Source organism: Chaetodon auriga, chromosome 18, assembly GCF_051107435.1.
Source record: "Chaetodon auriga isolate fChaAug3 chromosome 18, fChaAug3.hap1, whole genome shotgun sequence".
Classification (NCBI taxonomy): Eukaryota; Metazoa; Chordata; class Actinopteri; order Chaetodontiformes; family Chaetodontidae; genus Chaetodon; species Chaetodon auriga.
This window is the reverse complement of record NC_135091.1, coordinates 2702467-2720296: the sequence shown is the minus strand read 5'-3', so window position 1 is coordinate 2720296 and position 17830 is coordinate 2702467. Positions and strand designations below refer to the sequence as shown.

General features: G+C 47.1%; 1 protein-coding gene across 1 annotated transcript in view; it reads left to right on the top strand.

Annotated features, from left to right (window-relative positions):
- The window catches only part of LOC143336636 (connector enhancer of kinase suppressor of ras 3-like), a 32066-nt gene continuing 14236 nt past the window's right edge, over positions 1-17830 (top strand). The window contains exons 1-5 of the mRNA XM_076756900.1: positions 1-227; positions 11168-11331; positions 14190-14392; positions 15489-15576; positions 17030-17071. Of these exons, the coding sequence (XP_076613015.1) occupies positions 176-227; positions 11168-11331; positions 14190-14392; positions 15489-15576; positions 17030-17071 (549 nt within the window). The 5' untranslated portion in view covers positions 1-175. The remainder of the gene's footprint in view (positions 228-11167; positions 11332-14189; positions 14393-15488; positions 15577-17029; positions 17072-17830) is intronic.

The following is a 17830-nucleotide window of genomic DNA, read 5'->3' as shown; positions in this document are numbered from 1 at the left end:
TTGCACGAGCTCCGTCAGTCAGTCAGTCAGTGAGCGGCGGACCGTTGCGCCGTTTGTGCCGTTTCTCTCCGGCCGCTGTAACGGAACTCTTCCGTGCTTCAGTTCGAGTTTATCATGTCTGCTTAACGGTTTGATTCGGTCGTCTGGAGAAGCGAGAGTTAAATTAATTGCAGAAATGGAGGCTGTGAGCAAGTGGACCCCGCAACAAGTGGCGGACTGGATGAGAGGTAAGCTGCCAAAAAGTGAGACGAACGTTAGAACCAAGCTAACGGTTCGGTGTTTTTGGAAATAACGGCTGATTCAGAGCGTTCACCGCCTGCTGTAGTGAGGAAGTTTGTAATTTGTTTGTCATCTGAAAAAAATCCCATCATTCAGCAGCTCTATCCAACAAACCACATATAATATTAAAGCACCAATCAGTCATTTTAACCGCAGAAATTACACGCAGAGGCACGTACGTGACGCATTTATGACATCACGTTGAAGTGTGAAGGAAGCTAACGGTCCAGCATTTAGTCGGAGGTCATTTGTTATGGTCACATGGGGAAATCTTGGTGACGTTACAAAGACTTTAGAGTCTTAAATTCAGCAGGCTGTGTGTTGGATTGTAGCTTCATGGCGGATTTAGGGCTTTTTGGTTCCTATACTTTAAACTTTGAGAAGTATAAACATGTTTCACCCCAAAACATTTTTACATTCAACAAAAGAAACCAACGTTTTACACGTTGAACGTTGTCTAAACACAAGCAGCTGCGTAAGAACTTTGTTTAAATAGAAATTGGCAAAATTGTACTTTAAATTAGGAACAATCAAAGAGTAAGATTACTGATCTCGAATTTAATACCATGTTATGGTACCTGACACTGTGTGTAATGATGGTGTGTGTGTGTGTGTGTGTGTGTGTGTGTGTGTGTGTGTGTGTGTGTTGGCTCAGTCACAGGCTGCAGGTCGTTACCTTGTTTACCTTTTTTACTGTCGTGCAGCTGCACCGATGATGAGGAAAAAAAACTTGTTGAGTAGAAGCTGGATGGGATTTTCACACACACACACACACACACACACACACACACACACACACACACACACACACGTTCATTCTGGTGTGTCATTAAGCAATAAACAGGCCCGACCAGTTAACAGATCAGCCATAAAGTGACGATCAGGCCGTACTTCAGGTTTGATAACGCAGTTTTTAATTAGCAGGAGGTTTGAACGAGCAGTTGCAGGACAGTCGTTTGAGCTGCGGTGCCTGACGTCACACTTCCTGTCTCTGACGTGAAAAACCTTTTTATATTTTATCAGATTTCTGCCGTCTAAGACTTTAAGAAAGGACTCTTAGCATCCTGGACTGGACAGCCTGGGAAAAATCACCAAAAACAAAACAAAACCCACTGAAACGTACAGTCAGTCTCCGCGTTTGTCCTGGAAAATGATTATTTGAAGTCAGGTGACCTTCTGCAGGATGTGTTATCATTTGGTGATGCTAACAAAGATGGCCGCCAGAACTGCTAGCTGCTCGCTTGTTCCCCTGACTCCAAGTTTGGCTTTTAAACTGAGGACAAAGTGTTTTGCAGACATGTTTATTCTCAAAGTAAGATATTTTATTTTCTTAAGAAAAGATGTTGTGTTTTTTTGTTTTTTTTTAGATAAAGAAAGTCCTTAAATCTCCGTCTCTTATTCATCATGGAGCTCTGACAGTCAGCGCTTGTCTTCTTTTTTTTATAAGTTGAATTTACTGTTGTGAGAAAGCGAGCGTCCATTCAACCCAGCTTGTCCTCGGACAGCGCACACACACACACACACACACACACACACACACAGACAAACACACACACACACATGTCATTTAGCAGCAGAGACAATGCAGAGGTGAGTGCTGCTGGCGGGCAGTAAAGACCCGGCTCTTGACGGAGGTTGGTCTCCCACCGTGTGGAGGGTCAGAAGGTCGCCGCCGTGACTCTTTACTGCGGCGGCGGAGCCACTGAAGCCCATCTGACTATCAGACTTTTGTTCTGCATGAAAAGAGCAAGAAACACACGGGTCAGTCACATGACCTGGGCAGCTCAGCGAAGCTCGCTCTCTCCCCATGTTTCCTGTCGCTCTGCAGCAGGAGGGTGTGTGTGCGATCCAGTCAGAATAAACTGCAGTGTGTGTGTTCGTGTTAATGAAGCAGTGCAGACAGCGGCACACTGATGTGCTTTTCATAGTTTTTGGATAACAATGGTGATCCACAACAAAATGTGTTAAAACATTAGTTTAATAGTGAGCAAGCAGACGCAGTTCTTCAGGTCTTCAGGTCGCATTTTGAGTTTAGTTCTTCATCATAGAAACTATCTTTCCCCATTGATCCAGATCCTGTTGTAGTACTTACAGTGTAACCACAGAGCAGATTGCAGCCTCCAGGTACAGCCTGTCTGGGTGTGTGTGTGTGTGTGTGTGTGTGTGTGTGTGTGTGTGTGTGTGGTGTGTGTGGTGTGTGTATACTCACACAGTACGACTCGAGCAGCAGGTTGTTTTCATGGGAGGTTCTTGTTAAAATCCTTCTGTTTGATCTGGATTCGGTTCCCACAGGCCGGCTGTCGCTGAGCCGCTCCAGCTGACCGCAAACACCAGAAACGCTTCATCCAGGCTGCAGCAAAACAAACTCCCCAAATATCAGCTGAGCTGGAGGCGTTTCCCAGGAGAGGGCTACTCAGGGAATACCAGGAATTCTTTGGTTGGAAGGCAGAGAAAGGATATGAGTTAACTTCATCATTTTACAAGTTCAGTGTCCTTAGACTGAAAAACTAGTTCAACAAAGAAGGAACGTTTCTGTGATACTGGCTGAAGCTTACTGCTAATAATCATCAGTGTTTATTTCATAAACAGTATCCCGACTTGTTGGAAGTGAAGGAGTAGATTTATGAGAACTGTTGAAGTCTGAAAGGTTTCAAGGAATCTGACACAGAACATGCAGGAATACTCCAAAGCTCTCAGTCCATCAGTGTTTTGCCCAAAAGGGTTTGACGGTCCGAACCAAGACGAGGCGTCCGCTGTGCAGCTCTCAGATCAGAGGTTTTCAGTTACTGTGTTACTGGAGCAAACCGATCGGACAGCTGCAGCTCAGAGGTAAACACGTACAGCTCAGCGTGTTCAGACAAATCTGCATATTTCTGCTCGTCTGGCAGGTGCAGTCACACGTCTCCAGGTGAATGACGCCGGGCTGGTTCGAGCTGCGAAGAGGCTCAATCGATGAGATGACAGATCAGGTTCAGGATATGAAGGCAGCGTAGAAACGCAGACAGCAAAGCGATGGACCGTAAGAATGAGCCGAGCGCTGCAAGTACAGCTCTGAGTTCAGTCCATCAGTGGAGGCACGGAGAGCCTGGAGACACGTCCTGGGATCATACTGTGATATTTTAATGATTGATTCATCATTTCATACTCCGTCCTTCCAGTTTCTGAGGTGTGACTTTCTGAAGCAAATCCATTTCCACTTGATGAAAAGTGGACAGTTTGGAGGTAGAAAGTTTCATTTCAGATTGTCATCGTGCACTTTGACTGTGTGACCCGCCTCTTCCTCCCTCCAGCCAAAATAAACTTATTTTAGCTTTCAAAATGGTGAACAGTGGCGAGCAGCCAGACTCTGCATCATTGTGCTCTCAGTTTGAAGGATTGAATGTAGCAGAGGAGGGTCTCAGGTCACAGGTCCGGCAGACCGACACACATCTTTTAACTCCAGCCGTTAAACAGTGTGTGCTCATTCTTCTCCACACACGGCTGTAAATGTCTCTGATCTAGAATCAGGTTTCATCACTGAGTTTCACAGTGTGATATAAACATCTGGAGTGAAGCTTCAGATAAGAGCAGTGTGACGGGTGTGATGGCTCCTCCGGGTGTTTCTTTGGATGTTTAGAGGTTCACCGTCTTTCATTGTTGTATTTGGTGTGTTTTGATTGTGAAGGCAGACAGAGAAACGTTCCTGTTCACCAGGTGTGTGTCAGACAGCGCTGAATTCACTGTTCTCTGAAAAAAATTGTCCAAAATGATGAGAAATATCTGTCATGAGTGAGTGAAGGTACACGTTTGTTTTAACTCATCAGCTGGAATGAATCCAACATTTCAGTCTGTCAGATGAGTTCAGAGGAGCTCTTTGGCTTCGATGAGGAGGATCCGAGTGTGAGTGTGAAGGCTGGGTGTTTGTTCAGAGGGAGGAGAACCTCTCCTCAGCATGGCCTGATGCAGTCCAGCAGGCAGATCAAGGCGCTGACGCTGTCAGAGCTGGGCCTTCAGTGGTCTCCTGGGAAATATCATATGGCCTGAAGTCATCAAACGGTTCTCCAGAAGTCATCGCACCACCTTCAACCACCGTGATTTGCATGACGGTGGATCGATCGTCCTCCACGGTGACCTCGATCAAAGCGTCCGCCACCTCGCTGCTCGTCTCCCAGCTAACGTTTGTCTTATCTGTGGAACTGAGTTCACCGAGGGAGCGCGGCCAATCAGAAGAAACCTCCAGATTCTCTCCGCTGAGCGCCGCTTCCTGTTTCTTTCTTTTGTGCTGCAGTGACAGTAGTGATACATGCAGATGATCTGTGATGAGGCCTGCAGCCAACACCGTTTATCCTTTTAATCTTTATTTTGTTTATTCCTTTTGTCCTCAAACTGATATCTCAGTATCAAAGGAGGAAAAATCTTCCCACGTTCCTGCTGGAGTGAGTCAGACGGTGACGTCTGCGTGTAACATCACCGTGATTCACGTAACGTCTCGCTAATTCATCGTAGCACAAAACAGACTCGAGCGGTGAGACGGCTCCGGCGACATCGTCACAACAGCTGAGTGATTCAGAGCTGCAGGACCGGTCCGCACGATTTAACAGAACACACTGATGTAACAGCCTGAAAACACAAATCTGAGTCTGACGCGCTTTAAAACACACTTCACACCGTCAGCTGCCGGCTAACTTAGCTTAGCACAGAGGCTGGAGACAGGAAAATCTGCGTAACAACACCTCTAAAGTTTAGAGTCTGAACGAAACCTAAAATCATAAATTCACTGTTTTATGGGGGATTGTTTGCCAGGTAACTAGACAACCAGCAGAGACTCCAGGAAGTAAACGGTCCCCGCTTGTTCTGCAGTGGTATCGATCTTGATAAGAAAGCAATGAACATGTGCATGTTCATTTAGCATCCGACACAGTAGACTGGCACCACTGGTTTGTACTGGGGGATCACAGCTCAGCTCTACTCGCAGTCAACTCCCACAATTCCTGTTTGTTTGATTTCATAAGACTGCTGAGCCCAAATCTCAAGGAAATCCTTTTTCCTCCTGAATGGTGTTTGTTCAACAGTGTGTGTGTTCCCTCCGCCGCCTTGTACCACTGACATGAGATGAATGACCAGGGTGTGTGCGCGTGTGCGCGTGTGTGTGTGTGTGTGTGTGTGTGTGTCTGTGTGTGTGTGTGTCTGTGTGTGTGTGTGTGAAGGGGTTTATAGAGGCCCAGTGAAGCTATGAATAGCCTCAGTGCTCTTTTGCCACTTTTCCTCTCTGCTCTCCACCCTCGTCCTGTTGTGATGGAGGTGGGGTAAATATTCCTTTTGTTGCCCCCAGCTGGGGAGTGTCGGGCGCGAACTCCGTCTTTGTGCTTCAGCAGCTCAGCACGTGCCGTTTGTGGTGCTGGTCGGGGGATGTGCTGCAAAGTCCAGGGACAGTTAGATGCTATTGAACGTCTCATCTGGAGTCTTTGTCTGTGGGAAATTAGGATTCTTTTAGTACTTTCTGACATTTCACAAACAGAACAAATAATCAGCTAATCGAGAAAATAATCCGCAGATGAACTTGGAATGAAAATGATGGTTAGCTTCAGCCCTCGATCCGTCACATGACGGCCGTCTTTGAGATGTTTCCTGGTGTCATGGCGCTCTGCGAAATGAGGCCAAACATCTTGTTTGTTTTGATCTGTGTGACTAATGATTAACCGGACTGTTTATGAGCAGCCGGAGTTTCACCTGCAGCTCTTTTCTCTGACTTCCTCACGTGTCTGATGCTGACCTCTTTATCATCAGCACGCCTTAAAACACCTTCAGTTACTGTCAGGCAGGAATTTCGGAGCCGTCTGTAATCATGTGTAGAGGTTCAGTAGAACTGATGTTTTACAGCCTTTATCTGATGTCGGTTATTAAAACAGTGCAGAGGAGAAAACATTGCTGTCTGTGACTTGTTTATATGCAGTCATCTGACCTGCTGACAGGCTGTATTGATCTGACATATTTGAGTTGAAATCATTTAGTAACATGTGGCGCACAGTTCATCACACAGATCACAGTCCTCCCGCTGGCGTATCGCTGTACAAAGACGCCTCTTCATCATCCTGCGTCTGCTTGTGTGTGATTAGAATCAACACACGGTCAGTCCGAGCTCTTTGTGACAGCAGAAAACAGAAGTACTCACATGAGAAGCATCTGAATGACTCGCCGTCAGCACAATTTGACTTCTTCATGTGGGTCCTGGCACAGATGACTGTCTTAAAGTTGTTAGTAGACACAAGATGAAGAGCAGGAATGGACGACGTGGCCCTAAAATAAAACCATAATATTTCAGGATGTTTCTGTTCATCTGCTTTGTTTTGGGGGGTGAAATAAGTCTGTTTTTGCTGTTACTCACAAAACTTGAGAACAGTCGTGCTTGTAATTAGTTTGTCTTGAGATCACAGGTGAATTATTTTTGTTACTGGATAATTGTGGAGAACTTGTCTGATCTGGTTCCTGACGGACTTGTTTCATAGTGGCTCAGTACGAGAGGTGGACTCCCATCTCTGCTTCAGCCAGCAGCTGCTCAAATAAAACCTATTATAGAGGCAGAGGTAAAGACATGACTCAGTGACACTTCCACAGCATCTCCACACCTGCTGACTGTGACCCTGGACTTTAGCAACACCTTTACGCTGTAGCTAAATCAGGCTGGTGTAATTTGCAGTCAGTAGCCGGATGGAGCAGCCAGTGTGTCTGAAGGGTTGGTGGTTGCAGTAAGAGGAACTTTCCCAGCCCGTCGGTACACAGAGAGTTTCCCAGCAGCAGCTGACTGACGGGAGGGCAGAGGCTCAGAGTCGTCTGCAAACACGAGACTGGAGGGAGACGAGACCACCGACGGAGAAATTAGCTTCTGTTGCATCGGTGACTAAAGAAAACTGAGAAGCAAACACATCATCCCTGTAGGCTCATTTAAAGCCTGGAAGTCCCAGTTTTCTTCTTCTTCAGTTCACCGGGTTTCTGCTGTCTTATGGTGTAATTCGTCACTAATCTGTTCATCTCACAGTGTTGTTAATATGATCTAGAAAAGCACAGGCGCAGTTTGTGAAAAGGCGGATTGTTGTGTCGTTCGGTGTCTGCACACTTCCCTCAGTCTGTGCTGGGTTTTCACGTCGGATTTGTTCTGTCAACAAACGGCTTGTTTCAAAGTACTTTCCCAGAGCAAAGGCCAGAGATGCAGATTAAAACAGTCTGTTTTCTCATGTGCTGGGATGTCGGCGACCTCCCAGCGATTAGATGAAGATTAGAGGGTTTGTGGTAAATCACAAAAGGTGAAGAATGGTCCTGCTGCTGGACATCAGGCTTCTTAATAGATGGACATGAGAGATAATAATAATAATACGATGATTCATAGTGTAACTCCTGCAGAGCTTGGAAATGCAGGCCGTGATTCTCAGGTCTTAGTAACTGTGGAAACTGTACAAGTAGTTGCTTTTTACAGAAAACACAACAACCAGCAACGAACCGATGAGCTGCTCTTTTCCTGATGGAACGTCTGAATCCACCTCAGCCTCTGAAGTAATGCGGCTGAATTCTGGAGACATCAGGACTTAATGTGTAAATCATATCCAGTAACGTACGAATAAAGACCAGGCAGGAACCTGAAGGGACGTAGGGACCCTGAATTTGTTCAAATCAAACTTTATTGGTTTCAGGATGGACAGCGTGAGGTGAACAAAGCCGTGAGTGTGTTTGTGGAGGAGCAGCCGATCTGCTTCCAGCACCTCTCACCTGTTCAGGTGGTGAATATTTCATCACCTGAGTCTGAACCTGAGCTCAGTAAACACTGAAAAAAAAACCAACAGTCCTGAACAGCTCCTTCAGTCTGTTGTAACGACAGTAGCAGGTCGACTTTGCACAGCTCGTCATGGCGAGCGTTCTTTGCGGTGTTTCGTCAGTCGTGCTCCTGGGGAAGCATTCCTGCCCTCCATCCTGCTCGATCCTCGTCGTCTGCCAGCCGCTTGAAGCCGCTTTCCAAGAGTTTGGGCTGAGCGCCAAACCTGACCGCAATGTTCAAAAAGCGGAATGAGAGGAATCTCTCAACTGTCATTTCATTTCTCACGAGAACATGGGATCCAGCTCTGGAGGCTGGCTCTGCGCCAGGCTGAGGAGGTGTTTCTGTTTAACCTCGCTCAGGTTCGTCCTGCTGCGAACACCATGTCTTTCAGCTTGTTTTCAGCCTCCAAACCACAATGAAAACTCCACTGACTGAAAGCTGGTGGACGTGGACATGGAAGCGTCATGTCCGCGGCGTTAGTGCTCGCGTTGAAGGAGTCGTCACACGTGAAGACCCGACAGAAGCTCAGCTTTGCCTGCTGAGGCCTCCGTTCTCTGCAGCGCGCCCTGCAGCCAGGCTCGGCTCGGCATTGTCATGCTTTCATTAGCGGTTGATTTGGCTGTCGCGTGACATTTAGCCGCCCCGCCGTGCAGCTGAGAGATTATCGGCCTCCTCGGGTGTCAGTAATGTGATCCAGCCTGTCGCCAACACATTCCTGTTGACTGCAAGCTCTCGCCGACCGCCGTCCAGCTCGGACAAACGACAGCAAAAGGACTTTAAAATATGTTAATATTCTCACCATCAAGGGGTGTGTTTGAATATTCCTCAGAGGGATTTGAGAAATATCATGAAAATGTGCAGCTGGGCATGTTTCCAGGAACATGCGGGAGCAGAACACGTTTTCTGACTGGAGTCACGAGTTTGAGGCTCAACTGGAGCAGAAACCAAAAGCAGTAAAGAAGGAGGCGTTTAGTGTAGAAGATCAGGACGCAGACACTCGCTCACTGACACACAGTGCAGATTCCTTAGAGCTCCAGAAGATCGTTCGATGGAAAGCTTCATTTAAAGGCTTCATTTGTTGCCCTGCATGGTCTTAACGTAAACAAAGGAGCGCTGCTCTGTGTTGTTCTTGGTGTCGGAGGTGTTGGCTGGTGAAAACACAGAGGCGTCACATCAGCACTTCGTTCAGGAGGAATTTTCCTCCCTGCTGTCGGCGCGAGTGTCGGCCATCTGTCGTCCCGCCTGTCTCTCTGAAGACAAACGGAGTCTCAGTTTCTCAGGAGCTTTAATGGCCTCATGCAGGGACAGTTGTTTTCTCCGCCGTCTTCACCACATCTGCCATTTGGTGGACACGTCTGTCCCAAAACTTTTCAAACAAAACAAGATGCAGCCGGGGCGGCTTGAAAACTGATGACTGTTTCCTCTATCAAATAATCTGCAAGTTACTTTCCCAATTAATGGTTTGCCCTGTAAAATATCACAAGTCTCCAGAGCCCAGCGCGACGTCTTCAGGGTTCTTTTGTCCAACCAACAGTCCAAAAGGCAAAGATATAGAAAAACATGAAATAATCACATTTAAGAACCTGGAAATGAATTTTCTGCCATCAGTTAAGCTGTAAATCATTTCAGATGCAGATGCAACACAGTAGGACTGAAGGACGTGTGCAGTGATTACTTTGACAGATGTTATGATAATAAGCAGCATGAGCGTCTCTGCTGCACCACACGGCTTCACTTTGGTAAATGATTGTTCGGCCTCATAACACAGTTGTGTTTTACAGAAGTTCTGACTCTTCGAGGTGATAGCCAGAAGACCTGAGCCTCTGCTGGTGGTTTGTCGCTGTGGTCGGACGCTGCGTGCACTAACAGTTCCTTTCAGTGGCGTTTTTTGTGTGTGATTTTTATTTTTTAACTAGTGCTCATCTCTGAGGTTACTTGGTGAAAGTGGAAGTGTGAATGAAGTTATACATTTGAGAACTCTTCAGTGTCTGAGCTCTTTACAAACCAAACACTTCGTCACGCCACCCGGGCTCCACACTCTGCCCTCTTGGACTGATGTGTGTCACGTGGTGGATGTCGTTGATGCTCCTCCATTGATCGGCCAGCCAGAACTCTTTTATCTCGTCTCCCGCTGCTGCTTTTCACAGAGAGGTCAGAGGTCACAGTTCAGGGTCGGACGCGGATTGGCGCCACTGGAGCTGGCGGCGTCTCGCTGAAGGTCGCTTGAGGTCGCAGGGATGGAAGGTGGGATCCACCCGTCCACAAGGGTCCAGGGCTTATTGGCTAGTTCTGCAGGATGGATTTAGTAAAGGACAGAAAAATGTGAACATTGACACTTTTGGCTTTTATTGATGTTATCAACATTGAAATGTTTGTTTTATTTCTTTTTAAATATGAACTGAAATTCTGCAGAAAACTGATTGTGACGAATGGAATTTTTGGATTTTGGATTTTAGCAGTTTGTTGAGTGTTTTGTTGGAAATCAAATGCAGTTATTTCTGTTCCATATTCAGATGTAGTTTGGCCATTGTACAGACGTCATGATGTGTCTTCACCCTCTGACAGCAGCTGCTCAAAGCCTTTGAATTCAGAAATGCACAGACAGAGTTAAAGTTGGATTTTGGTCTGAATCAATGGAACACAGTACGGCTGATGTTGATGGATGTCAGGGTCGGACCTGGACCTGGACCTGGATTGTGAGTCAGTGTAAAGCCGGAGTGATCCTGAGGTGAGCTGTGGTGAGGTGGCAGCGCCCCTCAGCTGCCGGCCGTCACTGTGATGGATCAGCTGGGAGAGTCAATAAGAGAGTGTTGACTCAGCAGCTCTGTTTGCTGTCAAACTGGATCATAACAGAGACGACTTTCACTGAAACTCAGCTGCTGTTTGAACATCGCGTGCTCTCTTTAACGTGCTTGTCATCATCTTCCTCATGTGCTGTGCTGCACCGCCTGCAGGGCAAATTATCCTGATCAACTCTGTGCTTTAAACATGGCTTTAATACCCATTTAATAGATAAACGCTGTCAGTAAACAACCCAAAGAAAGCACACACACGTTCCTCTGTGTCCCCTCTCACCGTGCCGTGTCTCCGTCTGTCCCTCAGGTCTGGACGACAGCCTGCAGCAGTACATCCCGTCCTTCCAGCGGCAGCAGGTGGACGGGGAGAAGCTGCTGAGGATGTCCCACCAGGAGCTGCTGTCTCTGGGCGTGACGCGGGTCGGCCACCAGGAGCTGGTGCTGGAGGCCGTGGATCTGCTCTGCGCTCTGGTCAGTAACCCATCACAAACCTGACGTCGGGGTCTTTCTGCAGGGTGAAGATCAGAGGGGTAGAGCCGGTCTGAGCCGGTTTCTATGCTAGAGTTCCCATAATGCTTTGGGAGATGAAAGTAGGAAGTTTAATGTTGGCTTGGAGGCGTGAGTGAGCTGTGGATGAGGAATCATGAGGAGCGTCTTTCTTTCTGTGAATCTAACAGCATCCAGACATACTGCTCCTCTGTGCGATCCACTGCTCTGTGTTCAGCGTTGGTTTACTGGTTTCTCACTGGTGTTCGCTGCAGCTGTGTGGGCTGGGCTCACCTGACGAGCTGGGCTCACCTGACGAGCGTGCTTTCGCAAATAGTCAACAACAGACAAACTGCCAAAGCTTGTGGGTGAAACCTACAGCTCTGTTCACCACATGCTGAGATGTAGACAGAAGTTCTGGACCAAACCCAAACATCTGGGTTCTGTTACACCCCAAATACATATTTGAGGCTGCACATGGCAGCTTCACGCGCTGGATACCTCAAAATGTAGCATCTGAGCTTTTTAGGCTTCAGAGTCCACCTGGAACATCAGTAACCAGCAGTCAGCTCGGTCACATCATAAACCAGCAGGTCTGCAGCGAGAAAAGCAAAGAGACATTCTGCTTTTTTCCCCGTGGACATAACAGAGCACACGCTTAAATATCTTTGTCAAAGGAAGACGCTTCTTGTCTGTCAACGTGTAACAACGCTGCAGAGCAACAACAGCTCCTCTGAACGTGGGATTTGTTGGAGCCGCTTCATGTTCGTCACATGGTCTGATAGAGGTTTAGACTGGTCCGGACTCTCATGCCAGAGAATGTGCTGATGTAAATAAAATGCACTCTGTTAAATCTTTATCAGATCTGGCAGCCCGCCCGCACTGCTGGCTTTAATGCTTCTCCACTGTTTAAAAAAAAAGAAGTGCAGAGATGTGATATTTCTGACAAATATGCATTAAAACTGTCTCACTGAGATCCAGCTGTGTGAAAATCAAGGGACGTCCTTCCAACAGGTTGAAGACCAAAGATAAAAATCCTTTAAATGACCTGAATGGACTGAAGGTCTTTCACAGATCTTTGAACACAAGAAGAGGCTGGAACATGAAAATCCACATTTCAGACTGAAACGTGGCAAAACATGAATTTCACAGTGGCTGTGAAATCACCATATTTACCAAAATGACCAAAATTGCAAATTAAAAAGCAAATGATGAAGTTTATTTTAGCAGATAAGATTCGGTGTTTGACCTCAGCTGAAGCCAAAACTCTCAACCAGCGACGTTGTTGTTGTGTGAAACGTTGAAGCATTGAAGCGCAGACAGAAGCCCTCAGTCAGCTTTTTATGAGCTCTGACTGTCTGTCACTGTGAAAAGGAGGATTTACAGCCTGCGCTGAGCTTTGCTGCTGGAGCTCCGCTGAATGGGATCCAGCAGCCTTTTTAAATGGCGCCTGACGCTCCGCTGTCACCGCTGACAAACAGCGAGAATAAAAGGCCGACTGACCGCAGCAGTGAGACACGAGACACGAGGACGACGTACCACCGCTGTTTAAAGTCACTGCTGAAGCTTAGAAAAAGATTTGTTCTCATGTCCAACAACATCAACTTTAGCTTTGTCTGAATTGTGAGTTAATTTCTAGATATTGTCCACATTTCAAGGAAAATGTTTGCTTTGGGTCTGATGTGACTCAGCTTGTTAGAAACAAAGAGGTGACGTTATCTTGAAGCGAAGCAGATCTGAAGAGAACAAAGGAACGCGTCCTCCAGGTCTGTCCTCCAGGACAGTTTAGGTCCAACCTGGAGGTCCGTGTTTCATTGAACACAGACCACACATTCAGTTTTACTTTCAAACGCTCACACAGGAACTAGAGTCTCTCCCAGTGCATCATGGTCCACCTGAGGACAGGTCAGATGTCTGTGGACTGTGGGAGGAAACACAGGACGCAAAGGACTGAGAAGCTTTGAGAAACTGAGAAACTCTGCGCCACATTTTGTGAATGTTTATGTTGTTTAAGAAAACTTTCAGAGGCTTTAAGCTCAGTTTTCTCCCTCTGTTCATACTCATTCCTCAGTAAACTGAACCTGAAGGTGGCATTATGAGACCCGGGGGGGATCACACCTCCTGGTCCTGCTTTAAGGACACTTACTGTCGATGTTCCGGCTGAACAGAGATGCACTAAAGCAGCCGAACAGAGTCTGAAGGGATCATCGGCAGCAGCTCGAGTGTTTCAGGGAGAGTTTTCCTCTCAGGCTGAATTGAAGGTCAGGTGTCGTGACGTGTTGTGGATATTTTCTGCAGCACGGAGTTGAGTTTACTGCTCTCTGGTGCGGAGCAGGAAACAGATGTGACCCCTCCCACCTGTCAGAAAGACCCCCCACCCTTCCCCTGACACGCACACACACACACACACACACACACACACACACACACACACCATCAAACACAGTGCAGAGGAAGAGCCGCTGCAGCTTTGTTCCAGCAGCAGTTTCCGTTGGTCAGATGATCAGTTTTCCATCTGAGCCTCATTCAGAGCAGCCGGAGAAACTTTCTCTGCTCTGACTTTAACTTTCCAAAGAGGTTCGTTAACGTCACTGTTCATCAGCCTGAAACATGCAGTGATACTGTGAATAAAGTTAACTGCTACACAGGATACATAAATCTCATGATCGTGTCATTTTTCAGGCAGAAATGTCAAACATTTGCTGATTCCAGCGTCTCAAACGTCAGGATGTGATGATTTTCTTCATCATAAGTGTTTGGAAAGTGAAACCACAAGATTCCCGTGTATTGATGATGTATTGATTATGTTTTGGAAATGTCTTTTTTCTTCTCATCTTGAACAGAACTACGGCGTGGAGTCGGACAACCTGAAGACTCTGGTGGGGAAGATGAGGGCGGCGCACCACAGCCTGAGCAGCGCCGTGTCGCAGCGCCGGAAGAACCCAGCCTACCACAGCAAGATCTCCCATCAGCCCTCCAACGAATTCCTTACCGCCGTGGTCGAGCTGATCGGAGCCGCCAAGAGCCTGCTGGCCTGGCTGGACAGGTACACTCACACCTTCAGTGCACACACTCACACAGAGGAAAGCCTTTATCATCTGCTCATCGCCTTCAGAGGCATCGTTACAGGAATAGCTGGAGATTGAAGTGTTCTCAGGTTCACTGTCTGCAGAAGATTCCACGTTTGTTTGGTCTGAACGGCCGTGAGCGTTTTATGGGTGAGTCGGCGTGAAAGGGAAAAACAAAGCGCCCTGTACTCTCTCCCCCTCGCACTCTCTCCCCCTCACACTCTCTCCCCCTCGTACTCTCTCCCCCTCGCACTCTCTCCCCCTCGTACTCTCTCCCCCTCGCACTCTCTCCCCCTCGCACTCTCTCCCCCTCGCACTCTCTCCCCCTCGTACTCTCTCCCCCTCGTACTCTCTCCCCCTCGTACTCTCTCCCCCTCGTACTCTCTCCCCCTCGCACTCTCTCCCTGCCTCTAGCGGTCATTAGCGGTGATCCTCGTTAACATGCGAGGCGTCCGTCAGCTGTCAGCGCGTCTCTCTGCCTGCTTTTCCGCTCCTTCGGCTCTTCCTCGGCTTGTATCGGCTTGAAGAACATTCCAGCTCGCCGCAGCTGCTGAACGCTGCACGGACGCCAGTAACACACCTGACATCTGTCGTGTGTCGGATCACCTCGGGCTGAGCTTCGGTTTCATTAACTCAGAGTCTAATATCCAGTCCGGTCTAATTAAAGGCTGAGTCACTGAAGAGCAGAAACCGCAGGTTCAGTGGAGACGTGTGACGTCAGAACGCGCTGCAGGTTTTTCTGCTCTGCCACGTGAAAACACATTGAAAGCTGCTGGAATGAAAAGCTGATTAAATGCATCTTACAGGTGCAGCTTGATTATCGTTGCACTGCTTCTTTTTCTCGAGCTGCTTGCTGTGAACAGTTTAAGTGGATTCTATCAATTTCATGAAGTCGTTTTTTTTTTTTTTAGAAAAAGAAAGTTTATATCCTCTGTTTCTGTGGATATTTCCTGGTTTCTTCAGTCATCTTGAGCTGTGGGAAACTCTGAATGTGGTCGACACCACCAGCAGAACCAGAAGGGTTGGTGGTTTCTCTTCAGGTCACTGGAACATGAGCATGTGGTGTCTTTGCAGGACTCCTCTGACGAGCGCCAACGACTTCACCTCCACCAAAAGCAGGATCATCCAGCTGTGTCTGGAGCTCACCTCCACCGTCCAGAAGGTCAGTGAGGCTCAGAGGGTGGAGCTTCCTCTGCCTGACGCTCAGTGAGATGAATGAGATGCTTGTGTTGATGAAGCTGCTCGTGTTAGAGGGACATCAGAGGAAGACGGAAGGTCGTGAACTCAAGTTAGTTTATTTTCAGGCTTTGATGATGATGATGAGGATGAACCAGATAACTTGTGTTTACATGCACAAAGTCCTTTTGATGATGAAGAGACAAGAGCAAGAGGGACTTATTACATGTGAACTTTTAATCTTCAGATTTTTCTTTGAATTTAAAAAATGTCCTGTGCATCATTTTCTGCACGTATCCTAAAATTCAAACTTATTTATGTATCTGTGGAAATTTTAAATCTAAATTAAAGCACAAGATTAAGGTTGAGACAAAACCAGTTCAAAGGCAGTGGGAGTCAAATCAGTCCTGAATACATTTGAAATTAGAAACATATTTTCATCGTCTCTGCTTGTGTGTTCATGTTTTAGCTTCTTAGCTTCTTTTCAGGTTGAACTACGTAGTTTTGACAAAACACCCAAACGTTGTCTTACATTGTCTGAACGTGGCAGCAAACACACCAGTTTTTTATGAGACGATGTTTTGTTTAGGTTTACAGGTCAGTTAGTGGAACGGTGTGATTGTGTTACCTGGTTTAAAAAGCTCGTATGAAGCACTTTAAATTCGCTCGACGCTCCCAGTAGTGACACGAAGTCTGATTCCTATCGGGTGAAGTTTGGAGCGTAGGTTGCAGCTGAAGTCGTGTCTGTGCAGCTGGATGTTTTTGCAGCGTGTCACCTCCCGGCGTGTGAGTGCAGCGTTCAGCGCGGCGTTGAGGCGTCGCCCCACCGCGCTGTCGTGCAATCATCCCGTCAGCCTGTTTGCAGGGAGCTGTTATTTCAGCAACCACAGGAGGAATCCTCTCACTGTCTCTGGGAGGCGTTTGCGGTTCCTCCCTCTGGTTTCTCTCTCCTGTAGGCTGTCATTTCTCAAATATTTGTTTTCCCGCTGATTCCTCGCCTCTTCTTTTTTCTGCCGTCCCGTTGGTGTTTACTCACAGTTCTTTTTCTGCTCCATGATTGTTTCTTCAGATGACTTCCTGTGTTGAAGCTCAGTGCCTTGGATGGAATGATAATACAAAAGAGGCACAAACTTCATGTGTACTTCTGAATATTTTACTCTGAAATACTGAGGTCATGGGTCCCTGACCTATAAAAACTTAACTTTTGTTTATTATATTTAAACTCCCTGCATTATAAATGCCAGATGTACGATATAACTGAAGGACACGTGTCCTCCAAGAACATTTGAGTCCTGGTTAGCTTTGAGTTCGGAGTGGGCTCATCTCAGCGGCTGACCTTTGGACTGTTTTCAGGATTGAACTGTGAGTTTATGGCCGTGTGGCGTCCGTCCGTCAGTCAGTCAGTCAGTCAGTCAGTCTGTCTGTCTCTGTCATTTCAGAACTGCACTGTTTATGAGATTGAGGAGAAGATTCTGGAAGTGGTGAGTGTTGCTTCTCCTTTTTTCTGTGCTTTGGATGTTTGGAGATGCTAATCGGAAGCACACACACACAAACACAAACACACACACACATACAGAGTCAGTGGAACACACACTTCCTTTTCCTGTCTCGTACTGAGTGTCCTGTTCTGTTCAGAGAGTGTGTGTGTGTGTGTGTGTGTGTGTGTGTGTGTGCGTGTGCGTGTATTTGTGTGTGTGAACCTGCAGGTTTGTTTATTCAGCTCAGGACCATCCACTTCCTGTCTTGGATAACACTTCCTGTTGGCTGTCCTGTTGTTCCCAGAATACTGAATCAGCTGAAGTTAAATCACTTTCGCTCCTGACAGTCAGTTTGTGACGCGACCTCCTGACCTCAGACTCTCCACGAATGTTTTATCTTCGTGCTATAAATCAAAACTGTTCGTTGAAAACTGTCTATCACTAAAACTACATCCTGTTCTCCTTAGCAAAGGTGAGACACAGTTTCCTGTCAGAGAGACCTTTGGACTGAACCAGGCTAGCTGTGGTAATGTGTGCTAAGCTAAGCTAACCATGTCCTGGTTTAAGCTTCATGCCTCGTGTAGAGACATGAGAGGTGGGATCAGTCTTCTCACCTGAGCTGCTGCTGGTTGAAAACTGGACCTGAACTTCATCCTCAGAGGCTGTTTGACTCCTCTCAAAGCTTCCTGTCACATCAGAGCCACACAAGTACAAATGTTACACAAAATACCACAGAAAGTACTGCAGGACAGTGTAAGCTGC